The 14,364-nt window shown below is 43.2% G+C and overlaps 1 protein-coding gene across 4 annotated transcripts in view; it reads left to right on the top strand.

Annotated features, from left to right (window-relative positions):
• Window positions 1-14,364, top strand: part of ppil4 (peptidylprolyl isomerase (cyclophilin)-like 4) — a 66,328-nt gene that overhangs the window by 29,777 nt on the left and 22,187 nt on the right. For all 4 annotated transcript variants that reach the window (XM_070884821.1, XM_070884820.1, XM_070884819.1 and 1 more), the window contains one exon: window positions 11,177-11,293. In XM_070884821.1, coding sequence (XP_070740922.1) covers window positions 11,177-11,293 — 117 coding nt within the window. The remainder of the gene's footprint in view (window positions 1-11,176; window positions 11,294-14,364) is intronic.

The raw sequence follows: 14,364 nt of genomic DNA, 5'->3' as shown, positions 1-14,364 counted from the left end.
AAACAGGTTTTTTTTTTAAAAACATGAAAACATAAAAATTCATTCCGGAATCAAAAAATCACACAAGTACTCTCATTCAAAAACAAACATTCACAAAAGTCTCTCTTCTTTCAACAAAGCTTATTAATTAAATTTTTTCTTTGGCCGGCTCTATTTTTGGATCCATGATTGCCCAATTTTATCCTTACACAATTCCTCGCGTCGCCCCGTGATTTAGTTTTACACAATTTCCCTTTTCTTCTGCGTCGCCCCGTGGTTTTCCTATCCCTCCGCATCGCCGCGCGATTGTCTATTTCCCTATCCCTCTGCGTCGCCGCGCGATTGTCTACTTTCCTATCCCTCCGCGTCGCCGCGCAATTGTCTACTTCCCTATTCGCGTCGCCGCGCGATTTAAGTCCAATCAGCGCCTAGACGGACTAAGTGATATACAAAGTCGACATCGTACCTGACTTGGACACTTATTTCCTAAGTTAAAAGGTATTCGCCAGATTGACCTGGATCTCGTTCAGACGCTACCTGAGAACCAGCGAGTGGCCAAACTTTCCTCAGACTTTTGGAACTGAAGGAAACTGAAGTGGTATTTTAAAGGGTACTCACTCCAGTGGCCACTTTCCTCCCGTCTCGTGCAAGGCTAGTTCGGCTCTTAATTCACAAGCTTTCGGCAGCTGTCCGTTGAGATCCTACTTCTGACACCAAATGTTAATACGGATTCTTTTTCCCTCAATCTGTTTCAGCGAATACACTGACACGCGAACACCTCTTGCCTTTTCTGTAAAAGACCTGTATTGAAGATTCTCCGGCCGGGACTTGTCAAGACAAAGGAACACTCTCAATCAGAGCCTGTTTACCTTCCCCTGGACAAGTTCTTTTCAGCGCGAAAAGCACAGTAGATATACATTTTCAAAACAGAACACATTTGATTAGCACTTGGTTTAGCCAATCCCTTTCTACTTCCCCCCCCCCCCCCCCCCCCGAGTACGTCCAATGGCAGGCAAGAAAGTCTCCCAATTAGGGCTGGTGTCAGGTTAGTTATAGCTTTGCTACACTCTTCCCTTATCAGTAAAGAACCTAATTAGTTTCCCTTCCTCCTTATCAGTAGAAGCTATTACTTTTCCCTTCCTATCTAGGATTGCTTTCTTTCTTTGTGCTGTCTTGGGCTTTCTCATGACCCGTGTCTAACCTCAACTTCAACTCTTGGTATCTCCTTTTTTTTCTGTTGATTCTGCAGTTGTCTGCATCTTGACATTTCTTTAGTTATTTTCCCATGATTCCCTATCTCCATCCTTTTGCCACCTTCTCTATCCATCTACCACTTTCGCAACCCTTCTTTACACATTCTCAGTAGGACACACCAAAGTAATTCAATCCTCCTTTTAATGTCCTTAATTTTACGTGTCCATTATAAGTTCCTATCTCTACATTTAGAATGTAAACTTGTCACACTGTAATTATATCTTTCTACCAGCAGTGGTTCTGCAGTGCTTCTTCGAGAGGACGAGAGTAACTGATACATTTACACAGCACTTTCCATTATAAATGTGGACATAGTAATTTAACATTGGATAAGTTGACAGGAAATATATATACAGGTGCAACGTCTGAAATCCGAAATCTTCAGGACCGTGTCCGTGCCGGATTTGGAGTTTTTCAGGATTTCAGACAAACATAGAAAATAGGTGCAGGAGTAGGTCATTCGGCCCTTTTGAGCCTGCACCACCATTCAATAAGATCATGGCTGATCGTTCACCTCACTACCCCTTTCCTGCTTTCGCTCCATACCCCTTGATCCCTTTAGCCGTAAGGGTCATATCTAACTCTCTCTTGAATATAACCAATGAACTGGCATCAACAACTCTCTGCGGTAGGGAATTCCACAGGTTCACAACTCTGAGTGAAGAAATTTCTCCTCATCTCAGTCCTAAATAGCGTACCCCTTATCTTTAGACTATGTCCTAGTTCTGGACTTTCCCAACATCGGGAACATTCTTCCTGCATCCAACCTGTCCAGTCCCGTCAGAATTTTGTGTTTTATGAGATCCCCTCTCATCCTTCTAAACTCCAGTGAATACAGGTCCAGTCGATCCAGTCTATCCTCATATGTCGAGTCCTGCCATCCCGGGAATCAGTCTGGTGAACCTTCGCTGCACTCCCTCAATAGCAAGAACGTCCTTCCTCAGATTAGGAGACCAAAACTGAACACAATATTCCAGGTAAGGCCTCACCAAGGCCCTGTACAACTGCAGTAAGATCTCCCTGCTCCTATACTCAAATCCCCTAGCTATGAAGGCCAACATATCATTTGCCTTCTTCACCGTCTGCTGTACCTGCATGCCAACTTTCAATGATTGATGTACCATGACACCCAGGTCTCGTTGCCCCTCCCCTTTTCCTAATCTGCCGCCATTCAGATAATATTCTGCCTTCATGTTTTTGTCACATTTATCCACATTATACTGCATCTGCCATGCATTTGCCACTCACCTAACCTGTCCAAGTGACCCTGCAGCCTCTTAGCATTCTCCTCACAGCTCACACCATCACCCAGCTTAGTGTCATCTGCAACTTGGAGATATTACTCAATTCCTTCATCTAAATCATTGATGAATATTGTAAATAGCTGGGGTCCCAGCACTGAGCCCTGCGGCACCCCATTAGTCACTGCCTGCCATTCTGAAAAGGACCCATTTATCCTGACTCTCTGCTTCCTGTCTTCCAACCAGTTCTCTATCCACATCAGTGCATTACCCCCAATAGCATGTGCTTTAATTTTGCACACCAATCTCTTGTGTGGGACCTTGTCAAAAGCCTTTTGAAAGTTCAAATACACCACTGATTCTCCCTTGTCCACTCTACCAGTTACATCCTCAAAAAATTCTAGAAGATTTGTCAAGCATGATTTCCCTTTGATAAATCCATGCTGACTTGAACTGATCCTGTCACTGCTTTCCAAATGCGCTGCTATTTCATATTTAATAATTGATTCCAGCATTTTCCCCACTACTGATGTCAGGCTAACCGGTCTATAATTACCCGTTTTCTCTCTCCCTCCTTTTTTAAAAAGTGGTGTTACATTAGCTACCCTCCAGTCCATAGGGACTGATCCAGAGTTGATAGACTTTTGGAAAATGATCACCAATGCATCCATTATTTCTCGGGCCACTTCCTTAAGTACTCTGGGATGCAGACTATCAGGACCCGGGGATTTATTGGCCTTTAATCCCATCAATTTCCCAAACACATTTTCCCGCCTGATAAGGATTTCCTTCAGTTCCTCCTTCTCACTAGACCCTTGGTCCCCTAGTATTTCTGGAAGGTTATTTGTGTCTTCCTTCGTGAAGACAGAACCAAAGTATTTGTTCAATTGGTCTGCCATTTCTTTGTTCCCCATTATAAATTCACCTGAATGTGACTGCAAGGGACCTATGTTTGTCTTCACTAATCTTTTTCTCTCCATATATCTATAGAAGCTTTTGCAGTCGGTTTTTATGTTCCCAGCAAGCTTCTTCTCATACTCTATTTCCCCCCTCCTAATTAAACCCTTAGTCCTCCTCTGCTGGATTCTAAATTTCTCCCAGTCCTCAGGTTTGATGCTTTTTCCGGCCAATTTATATAAGAAAATCAATAGATTGAAATCTGGAATCCTCTGACCGAATCCATACCGGATTTCGGACCACGCCGCAGACTGGATCCGTGCCGGATTTTGGGTTTTGCCGGATTTCATCCCTCCCCGCTCGCCGGTTTTTGGACAATTCCGATTTTCGGAGTTCCGGATTCGGGACATTGCACCTGTATCTGTGAACTCTGTTACTCCTGTCCACAGTTTTTATTTTCAAAATTGTGTTTTCAAAAGCCTTTGAACGGTTTTGACTTTTATAATTCGTCAATACAAAACCGCCTTCAAAAGTTGTAAAAATCAAGATTATACGTTACTCTCCTAAAGGTAACATTACAAAGGAGTAGAAACGTACAGTGACTGTCTTGTGCTCAGTAGTGGCTCAGACTTGCTCTGATGATTAGAAGTCACTAAAACAACTCCGTTTACAGTGGAGTTGTTAAAAATGTGAATGAGTTGAGATGAAGCAATCCATAAGTCTGAATATGATCAGTATTTTTTTTAACTTGTGCTCACATAGATAATCATAGAATAGAAGCATGGTAAGGAGGTCATTCGGCCCATCGTGCCTGTGCCATATAGGAACATAGGAATTGCTAGATGAGAAAAAGACCACGGTCCATCTAGTTCACCTTCTACCATTCCGTTAGTCACCCGATGCAACCACAATGGAATTGTTGACTAATCACAGCAATCAATTAGTTCAACAGACATGAGGTGAGGAAAATCCCCCAGTGGTGAAAAGCTTTGGCAATGATAAGTCCAAAGTCACCTGCCCTCCCAATCATGCTGCACTACCACATGTCCTGTCTCAAATTACTGATATACTGATCCCAAAATGTTATTTTTTTGAAAAAAATCAATCTAATTTGCATTTGAATTAATCAATATTAACTGCTTCCACCGTCTCCTGAGGGAGCCTGTTCCATAGATTGACCACTTGCTCACTGAAATATTGTTTCAGATTAAGAAAGGGAAGATAGACTATGAATGTAAACTAGCACAAAATATAAAAACAGATAGCAAGAGTTTCTATAGGTATATAAAAAGGAAAAGAGTGGCTAAAGTAAATGTTGGTCCCAAGGCAAAAACCAAAAAGGGCCACTGTACAGCAAAATTCTAAAGGGTCAAAGTGTAATAAAAAGGCAAGCATGAAAGCTCGGTGCCTCAATGCGAGGAGTATTCGGAACCCAGGAGAGGGCTCTGAGCTAGTTAGAGTGGGGGAGAGCTCAGATGAACAGGACCCCAAGAAAGAATGCAAAAGGCAGGAGGCAACAGAGCAGAGTAGCACTGGGGTAAGTGTAAACCACAAGGTGATAGGAAGGGACAACATGTATGAATATAAAGGGGCTGCAGAGGGGTCAAAACTAAAAATCATAGTTTTAAAAACTAGTATTAAAACACTACCTAAACGTGCGCAGCATTCGAAATAAAGTAAATTTGAGTTGACGGCACAAATCATTACAAATGTGTATGATTTGATGGCCATTACTGAAACGTGGTTGCAGGGTGGCCAAGACTGGGAATTAAACATAGAGGTATATGACAATTCGAAAAGATAGACAAGAAGGGAAAGGAGGTGGGGTAGCTCTGTTAATAAAGGATGATATCAGGGCAGTTGTGAGAGACGATATTGGCTCTAATGAACAAAATGTTGAATCATTGTGGGTGGAGATTAGAGATAGTAAGGGGAAAAAGTCACTGGTGGGCGTAGTTTATAGGTCCCCAAATAATAACTTCACGGTGGGGTGGACAGTAATCAAGGGAATAATGGAGGCATGTGAAAAAGGAACGGCAGTAATCATGGGGGATTTTAACCTCCATATAGATTGGTCAAATCAAATCGCATGGGGTAGCCTTGAGGAGGAATTCATAGAATGCATGCGGGATTGTTTCTTAGAACAGTATGTTACAGAACCTACAAGGGAGCAAGTGATCTTAGATCTGATCCTGTGCAATGAGACAGGAATAATAAACAATCTCCTAGTAAAAGATCCTCTCTGAATGAGTGATCACAGTATGGTTGAATTTGTAATACAGATTGAGGGTGAGGATGTCTCAAATGAGCGTACTATGCTTAAACAAAGGGGACTACAGTGGGATGAGGGCAGAGTTGGCTAAAGTAGACTGGAAACACAGACTAAACGGTGGCACAATTGAGGAACAGTGGAAGACTTTTAAGGAGCTCTTTCATGGTGCTCAACAAAAATATATTCCAGTGAAAAAGAAGGGCGGTAAGAGAAGGGATAACCAGTCGTGGATAACCAAGGAAATAAAGTACAGTATCAAATTAAAAACCAATGCGTATAAGGTGGCCAAGGTTAGTGGGAAACTAGAAGATTGGGAAAATTTTAAATGACAGCAAAGAATGACTAAGAAAGCAATAAAGAAAGGAAAGATAGATTACGAAAGTAAACTTGCGCAAAACATAAAAACAGATAGTAAAAGCTTTTACCGATATAGAAAACGGAAAATGTTGGTCCCTTAGAAGATGAGAAGGGGGATTTAATAATGGGAAATGTGGAAATGGCTGAGACCTTAAACAATTATTTTGCTTCGGTCTTCATAGTGGAAGACACAAAAACCATGCCAAAAATTGCTGGTCATGGGAATGTGGGAAGGGAGGACCTTGAGACAATCACTATCATTAGGGGGGTAGTGCTGGACAGGCTAATGGGACTCAAGGTAGACAAGTCCCCTGGTCCTGATGAAATGCATCCCAGGGTATTAAAAGGGATGGCGGAAGTTATAGCAGATGCATTCGTTATAATCTACCAAAATTCTCTGGACACTGGGGAGGTACCATCGGATTGGAAAGCAGCTAATGTAACGCCTCTGTTTAAAAAAGGAGGCAGACAAAAGGCAGGTAACTATAGGCCGGTTAGTTTAACATCTGTAGTGGGGCAAATGCTTGAAGCTATCATTAAGGAAGAAATAAGCGGGACATCTAGATAGGAATAGTGCAATCAAGCAGACGCAACATGGATTCATGAAGGGGAAATCATGTTTAACTAATTTACTGGAATTCTTTGAGGATATAACGAGCATGGTGGATAGAGGTGTACTGATGGATGTGGTGTATTTAGATTTCCAAAAGGCATTCGATAAGGTGCCACACAAAAGGTTACTGCAGAAGATAAAGGTGCGTGGAGTCAGAGGAAATGTATCAGCATGGATCGAGAATTGGCTGGCTAACAGAAAGCAGAGAGTCGGGATAAATGGGTACTTTTCGGGTTGGAAATCGGTGGTTAGTGGTGTGCCACAGGGATCAGTGCTGGAACCACAACTGTTTACAATATACATAGATGACCTGGAAGAGGGGACAGAGTGTAGTGTAATAAAATTTGCAGATGACACAAAGATTAGTGGAAAAGTGGGTTGTGTAGAGGACACAGAGGCTGCAAAGAGATTTGGATAGGTTAAGCGAATGGGCTAAGGTTTGGCAGATGGAATACAATGTCGGAAAATGTGAGGTCATCCACCTTGGGGGAAAAAAAACAGTAAAAGGGAATATTATTTGAATGGGGAGAAATTACAACATGCTGCGGTGTAGAGGGACCTGGGGGTCCTTGTGCATGAATCCCAAAAAGTTAGTTTGCAAGTGCAGCAGGTAATCAGGAAGGCGAATGGAATGTTGGCCTTCATTGCGAGCGGGATGGAGTACAAAAGCAGGGAGGTCCTGCTGCAACTGTACAGAGTATTGGTGAGGCCGCACCTGGAGTACTGCATGCAGTTTTGGTCACCTTACTTAAAGAAGGATATACTAGCTTTGGAGGGGGTACAGAGATGATTCACTAGGCTGATTCCGGAGATGAGGGGGTTACCTTTTGATGATAGATCGAGTAGATTGTGTCTTTACTCGTTGGAGTTCAGAAGGATGAGGGGTGATCTTATAGAAACATTTAAAATAATGAAAGGGATAGACAAGATCGAGGCAGAGAGGTTGTTTCCACTGGTCGGGGAGACTAGAACTAGGGGGCACAGCCTCAAAATATGGGGGAGCTAATTTAAAAACGAGTTGAGAAGGAATTTCTTCTCCCAGAGGGTTGTGAATCTGTGGAATTCTCTGCCCAAGGAAGCAGTTGAGGCTAGCTCATTGAATGTATTCAAATCACAGATAGATAGATTTTTAACCAATAAGGGAATTAAGGGTTATGGGGAGCGGGCGGGTAAGTGGAGCTGAGTCCACGGCCAGATCAGCCATGGTCTTGTTGAATGGCGGAGCAAGCTCAAGGGGCTAGATGGCCTACTCCTGTTCCTAATTCTTATGTTCTTATGTTCTATGTTCTTAGAGGACGTGATCAGGGAGCTAGTAATGGGGAACATGGAGATGGCAGAAACTCTGAACAAATATTTTGTATCAGTCTTTACAGTAGAGGACACTAACAATATTCCAATAGTGGATAGTCAAGGGGCTATAGGGGGGAGGAACTTAACACAATCACAATCACTAAGGAGGTGGTACTCAGTAAGATAATGGGACTAAAGGCAGATAAATCCCCTGGACCTGATGGCTTGCATCCTAGTATCTTAAGAGAAGTAGCGGCAGGGATAGTGGATGCATTGCTTGTAATTTACGAAAATTCCCTGGATTCTGTGGAGGTCCCAGCAGATTGGAAAACTGCAAATGTAACGCTTCTATTTAGAAAAGGAGGCAGACAAAAAGCAGGAAACTATAGACTAGTTAGACTAACATCTGTGGTTGGGAAAATGTTGGAGTCCATTATTAAATAAGCAGTAGCAGGACATTAAAAGAAGCAAAATTTGGTCAGGCAGAGTCAGCATGGATTTATGAAGGCGAAGTCATGTTTGACAAATTTGCTGGAGTTCTTTGAGAATGTAACGAACAGGGTGGATAAAGGGGAACCAGTGGATGTGTATTTGGACTTCCAGAAGGCATTTGACAAGGTACCACATAAAAGGTTACTGCACAAGATAAAAGTTCATGGGGTTGGGGGTAATATATCAGCATGGATAGGATTGGCTAATAGAGAACAGAGAGTCGGGATAAATGGTTCATTCTCGGGTTGGCAACCAATAACTAGTGGAGTGCCGCAGGGATCAGTGCTGGGACATCAACTATTTTACAATCTATAGTAACGACTTGTAAGAAGGGACTGAGTGTAATGTAGCCAAGTTTGCTGATGATACAAAGATGGGGGGAAAAGCAATGTGTGAGGAGATCACAAAAAATCTGCAAAGGGATATAGACAAGCTAAGTGAGTGGGAAAAAATTTGGCAGATGGAGTATAATGTTGGAAAGTGTGAAGTCATGCACTTGGACAGAAAAAAAATCAAAGAGCAAGTTATTATTTAAATGGAGGAAGATTGCAAAATGCCGCAGTACAGCGAGACCTGGGGGTACTTGTGCATGAAACACAAAAGGATAGTATGCAGGTACAGCAAGTGATCAGGAAGACCAATGGAATCTTGGCCTTTATTGCAAAGGGGATGCAGTATAAAAGCAGGGGAATTTTGCTACAGCTATACAAGGTATTGGTGAGACCACACCTGGAATACTGCGTGCAGTTTTCGTTTCCATATTTACGAAAGGATATACTTGCTTTGGAGGCAGTTCAGAGAAGGTTCACTAAGTTGATTCCGGGATGAGGGCGTTGACTTATGAGGAAAGGTTGAGAAGGTTGAGCCTCTACTCACTGGAATTCAGAAGAATGAGAGGCGATCTTATGAAAACGTATAAGATTATGAGGGTGCTTGACAAGGTGAATGTAGGGAGGATGTTTCCACTGATGGGGGAGACTAGAACTAGAGGGCATGATCTTAGAATAAGGGGCGCCCATTTAAAACTGAGATGAGGAGAAATTTCTTCTCAGAGTTGTAAATCTGTGGAATTTGCTGCTTCAGAGAGCTGTGGAAGCCAGGACATTGAATAAATTTAAGACTGAAATAGACAGTTTCTTGAACGATAAGGGGCTATAGGGAGCAGGCGGGGAAGTGGAGCTGAGTTCATGATCAGATCAGTCATGATCTTATTGAATGGCGGAGCAGGCTTGAGGGGCAGTATGGCCTACTCCTGTTCCTATTTCTTATGTTCTTAGCTTTGAATGTTACTCCTTGAAGCGCAGGCTGTGTCATCTGGTTCTACTGTTCTGGACATAGTGTAACAGCTTGTCATGGCCTACATTGTCCAGTCCGTTTAGTCCCTAAAAACAGCAATTGTATCATCTCTCAACCTTCTCTTTCTTTCCTTCCAGAGAAAATGCCCTATTCTTTCATGGCAGCTGGCTGAATTGTTTACCTCGCACTTCAGTCAGCATTAGTGCTACTTTCCCCAGCCATAGGAATTTTATCCCAGTCACTTTTTTTGAAGCACAGACGAAGGTCTCTATGGTACTGGAATCATTTCAGTTTAAAAATAAATGACGCAATAGAGAATGGACAGTAGAAACTTGTTCTAAAGCCGTGCAGATAAGGGGCTTGGGTTCATTTGAGATTCATGGAGGAATAGCCTTGAGCTGACCTGACGAGAGAGGAGTGCATCCCCGCCAACGAATTCGTAAAAATACTTTAGCCACATCAAGACCAATCCGAGACAGGAGTGGCAAGGTTGCCAGTGCAATAGTCCCAATGGGAGGCGGTAGTGAAGTTTAGCCAAATGCCTTTATACAGTGAGCTAACCGGTTTTAACAGTGGCTCATGAAGAATTCTGAGCTCTGTTTATTTAGCTCATGAGTGTGTATTTTTATCTGTTCTTGATCCATTTCATTGACTTGGAAACAATACAAATTGTTTCCATTCACAGATGATACCAAACCTGGGGGTATAATTAAGTTAGTGGAAGTAGCCAGATTTGCAAAAGGATCATAGAATCATAGAAACTTACAGCACGGAAGGAGGCCATTTCGGCCCTTCGTGTCTGCGCCGGCCGTCGAGGGCTATCCAGCCTAATCCCACTTTCCAGCTCTTGGTCCGTCGATCAAATCTAAATGGGCAGATGAGTGGCAGATGAAATTTCTTGCAGACAAATAAATATGAGGTACTGTGCACTGGAAACAAAAATGAGCATCATGTATGGATAGGACGAACGAAACATATGGGGCACTTTAGCATGTATCAAATGAGTGTGAAACAGCACAAACAAAATGACAACCAATATTGCTAAACCAAGGGATGTTAGTGAAAGTGCTCTGGTCAGATCGCACTCAATAATGTGGTGTTGTGATTGTTGAGTATAGAAGTACTCCACGAGGCTGAGTACTGTGAGCTAAACTTAATGTGACCGTAGTCGTCTTTTATTACAACTCGAGTGCCTAAACTACATGGCAGCCAACCTTTTATACTGGCCCTGCAAGTGTGTGCAGGTGACCATTAGGACTCCAACAGTCTGGTGGCAAGTATTACATAGTTACATACATAAGTGATTATGGACATGAGGCACTGAAATGAAAATAGTTGAAAGTGACATGAAAGTATCTTTCTGGAGTGCTGGCGCTAAGAGCCAAATCCCTACGGTATATGGAGAGGAGTGTGTGTTCTTCTGTGCTTTCAGCTCTATTCAGTTCGAATAATGTTCTTGATTTTTTTTTTAATGTTTCTGTTTAGAGTGGCAGAATAGGAGCTGATGAAGAAATAGATGATGCCAAGGGTAAAAGTGCCGGGGAAGTTGAAGAGGTGCTGGCAGAGAAGGAAGCAAACACACGGGCCATTCTGCTGGAAATGGTAAAGAACGAATGCTGGTAACCCCTTTTAAAGGGCCTTAATGTGTTTTGGGAAGTGCAGAGAATTCCCTTCCGAGCTATTCAACGCTTCCTAATCCATTTGTGTGCTGAGAAATTATTTATCCATCCCACCATTGTTCACACCCCGCAGGAGGAAGGTTATCCTTTTGAGATGTTTTGATTCAGCAGCACTGTAACCTTACGGTAAAAGCACCTGGGAACAGAGGAGGCCAGATGAAACCAAAGATTTGGTGGAAAATGTAGATCAACTTAAATTTCTTCCATCAAGTATCTGCCCAACTGTATTGCAGTTGGGCAGATATTTGATGGATGAAATTTAACACTTATGAACGTGAAGTACAGGTTCAAGACATGGATGACGTAAGTATGTAATGAATGAAAAGAAGACTTGCATTTATACAGTGTCTTTCACGACCTCAGGATGTCGCACACAAAGTGCTTTACAGCCAGTGCAGTACTTTTGGAGTGTAGTCGCTGTTGTAATGTGGAAAAATTGCACACAGCAAGATCCCATAATCGGCGATGAGGTACATCATCATATAATCTGTTTTAATGATGTTGGTTGAGGGATAAGTATTGGCCAGGATACCAGGGAGAATTCCCTGCTCTTCTTTGAAATAGTGCAGTGGGATCTTTTACCTGAGAGCAGACGTGGCATCGGAATAATATCTCTATCCGAAAGACGGCACCTCCAACAGTGCAGCATTACTGTACTGAAATGTCAGCCTGGATTTTGTGCTCACGTCACCTGGAGTAGGTCTTGAACCCACAGCCTTCTGACTCTGAGGCGAGAGTGGAACTGAATCCGCAAAGACGACAGGGAGTAATGATGGCCACTTTAATGTTTAAAGAATATTAAAATGGTTAACAAGATGCTGGAATCTAAGTGACAGAGGTTATGTTAATGTTTACAGTGCACTGGTCAGAAAGAATATTGTGCGTCAGTCACCATGCGAGTCAATAGAAAGGGTACAGAAAGGATCAGCAACCCCAAGTGTAAAGGGGATGTACAGTAAACAAAGTTTAAGCTTTCGCAGTCCAGGGGGTACCTATAAAGCATATTAAATGGTGAAGATTAAACCTTGGTTATTACTTTAAACTAAGCCAAGAAGTTAGGACCATAGAGATTATTGAAAAAGAGTGAAACCTAAATTTAGAACAGATGCCAAGAAATACTTCCTTACTCAAAGTGAATAGTTTAGTTTGGAATACTCAACCAAGCAACTTTATAGAAGCAATAATATGGGGGTTATTCAGTATACAATTTTGGAGAGTTAATGTGCTAGAGGGAAGGATCCTAGAGATTTACGGAACAGAAGGGGACCATTCAGCCCATCATGTCTGTGGTGGAATGTTGGCCTTTATCTCAAGGGCTGGGAGTTCGGTTACAGCCATACAGAGCTCTGGTTAGACACGTCTGGAGTCACTGCGTTCAGTTCTGGGCTCCTCACCTCAGGGAGGATAGACTGGCCATGGAGGGGGTGCAGCGTAGATTCACCAGAATGATACCGGGGCTAAAAGGGTTAAATTATGAGGACGGCTTGCATAGACTGGGCTTGTATTCCCTTGAGTATAGAAGATTAAGGGGTGATCTAATCGAGATGTTCAAGAAGATTGAAGGAGTTGATAGGGTAGATCGGGAGAAACTATTTCCTCTGGTGGAAGAGTCCAGAACAAGGGGGCATAACCTTAAAATTTAGAGTTAGACCGTTCAGGGGTGATGTCAGGAAGCATTTCACATAAAGGGTCGTGGGAATCTGGAACGCTCGCCCCCTCTCCTCTTTCCCTCTTTAACTCCCCCCCACCCCAGAAAAAACATTGAGATTGATAGGTTTTTGTTAAGCAAGGGTATTAAGGGTTAAAACAAGGCAGGGAGATGGATTTAAGATAGATAGAGGGAAAATTCCATACCACTCGCGAGGCGTGGGACTTTGCACCAGGCGCAGAAGTCTTGCCTCTTGCGAGAAATTGGGGTTATCACCCCCGAAAGGAAATGAAGCACTAAATGACGCGCTCCACTTCCTTTCTGAGGCGGACGCTCCAGGAGCGGGGCGCAACGCTATGCACTGGGCCGAGTGGCACGGCCGCGTAGGAGGAGTTCTTCCCTTAATTAAAGGGAAGGGCCCAAGCTGCAAACTCTGCAGTAATGAAAGGCTCCTGAATGGACTGCGGGGGTGCAGGATAAAGTGGCATCGTTTTTTTTTTTCTAAATGCAGTACACCTCCCCTTTAAGTTTTGCCCCGCGAGCGGCCGGCCGGTCCGTGTTCCCCGAAGCTGTCGCTGTCATCGCTCGGCTCAGCTTCAGGGGGGGCCATACCCAATTTAGGGTCTGGGGCGCTAATGCGGCGCTACTCACGGTGATGACATCGTCATAGCCACCGGAGTCGGTCGCTACGGGTTACCGCCGCTGCTCAACCCCCGCCGAATTGAGCGGGAGGTTAGCGGCAACGCGCCCGAGTGAAAAGTCGTTTGCGCTCCGTTGGCACTTCCCAGCGGGAGCCGCAAACAACCCAAGTTTTTAGGCCATGGAGTTACAGATCAGCCATGGGCTAATTGAATGGCGGAACAGGCTCAAGGGGCTGAATGGTCTACTCCTGTTCCTATGAGTGGCATTTCACATTCTTAATTTTATTTTATGAAAGTAAATGGCCTATCTAGCAGGGTTATCTTTGTTTTGTAACTGAAAGAATTCTCGCCATGCCTCTCACACACACTCATTCTGTTCTTGTAAGAAAGATAATTTATGTGAATATTATTGTTGTTTTATTAAAACTAGCAGTCTCATGGGGTGTTGCTTAAAATAAGTTACCGGTTACACTGTTAGCCTGCTGAAAGGATTTAGAAAGATTTGTGAGAGATGTACTTGGGGACCTTCAAGTAAGTATCTTTTGATGGGCTGAAAGAGCCAGGAGCCAGCAGCATTTTTTTAATGTGGTAGGCTGTTTGCATGTGTGACCAATTGTGAGGAGGACACAAGAAATCTGCAAAGGGATATAGACAGGCTAAGTGAGTGGGCAAAAATTTAGAAGACCGAATATAATGTGGGAAAAT

The sequence above is a fragment of the Pristiophorus japonicus genome, chromosome 7 (assembly GCF_044704955.1).
Source record: "Pristiophorus japonicus isolate sPriJap1 chromosome 7, sPriJap1.hap1, whole genome shotgun sequence".
NCBI lineage: Eukaryota > Metazoa > Chordata > Chondrichthyes > Pristiophoridae > Pristiophorus > Pristiophorus japonicus.
Note: the sequence above shows the minus strand (reverse complement) of the source record. Positions and strands in the feature narration are given on the sequence as shown.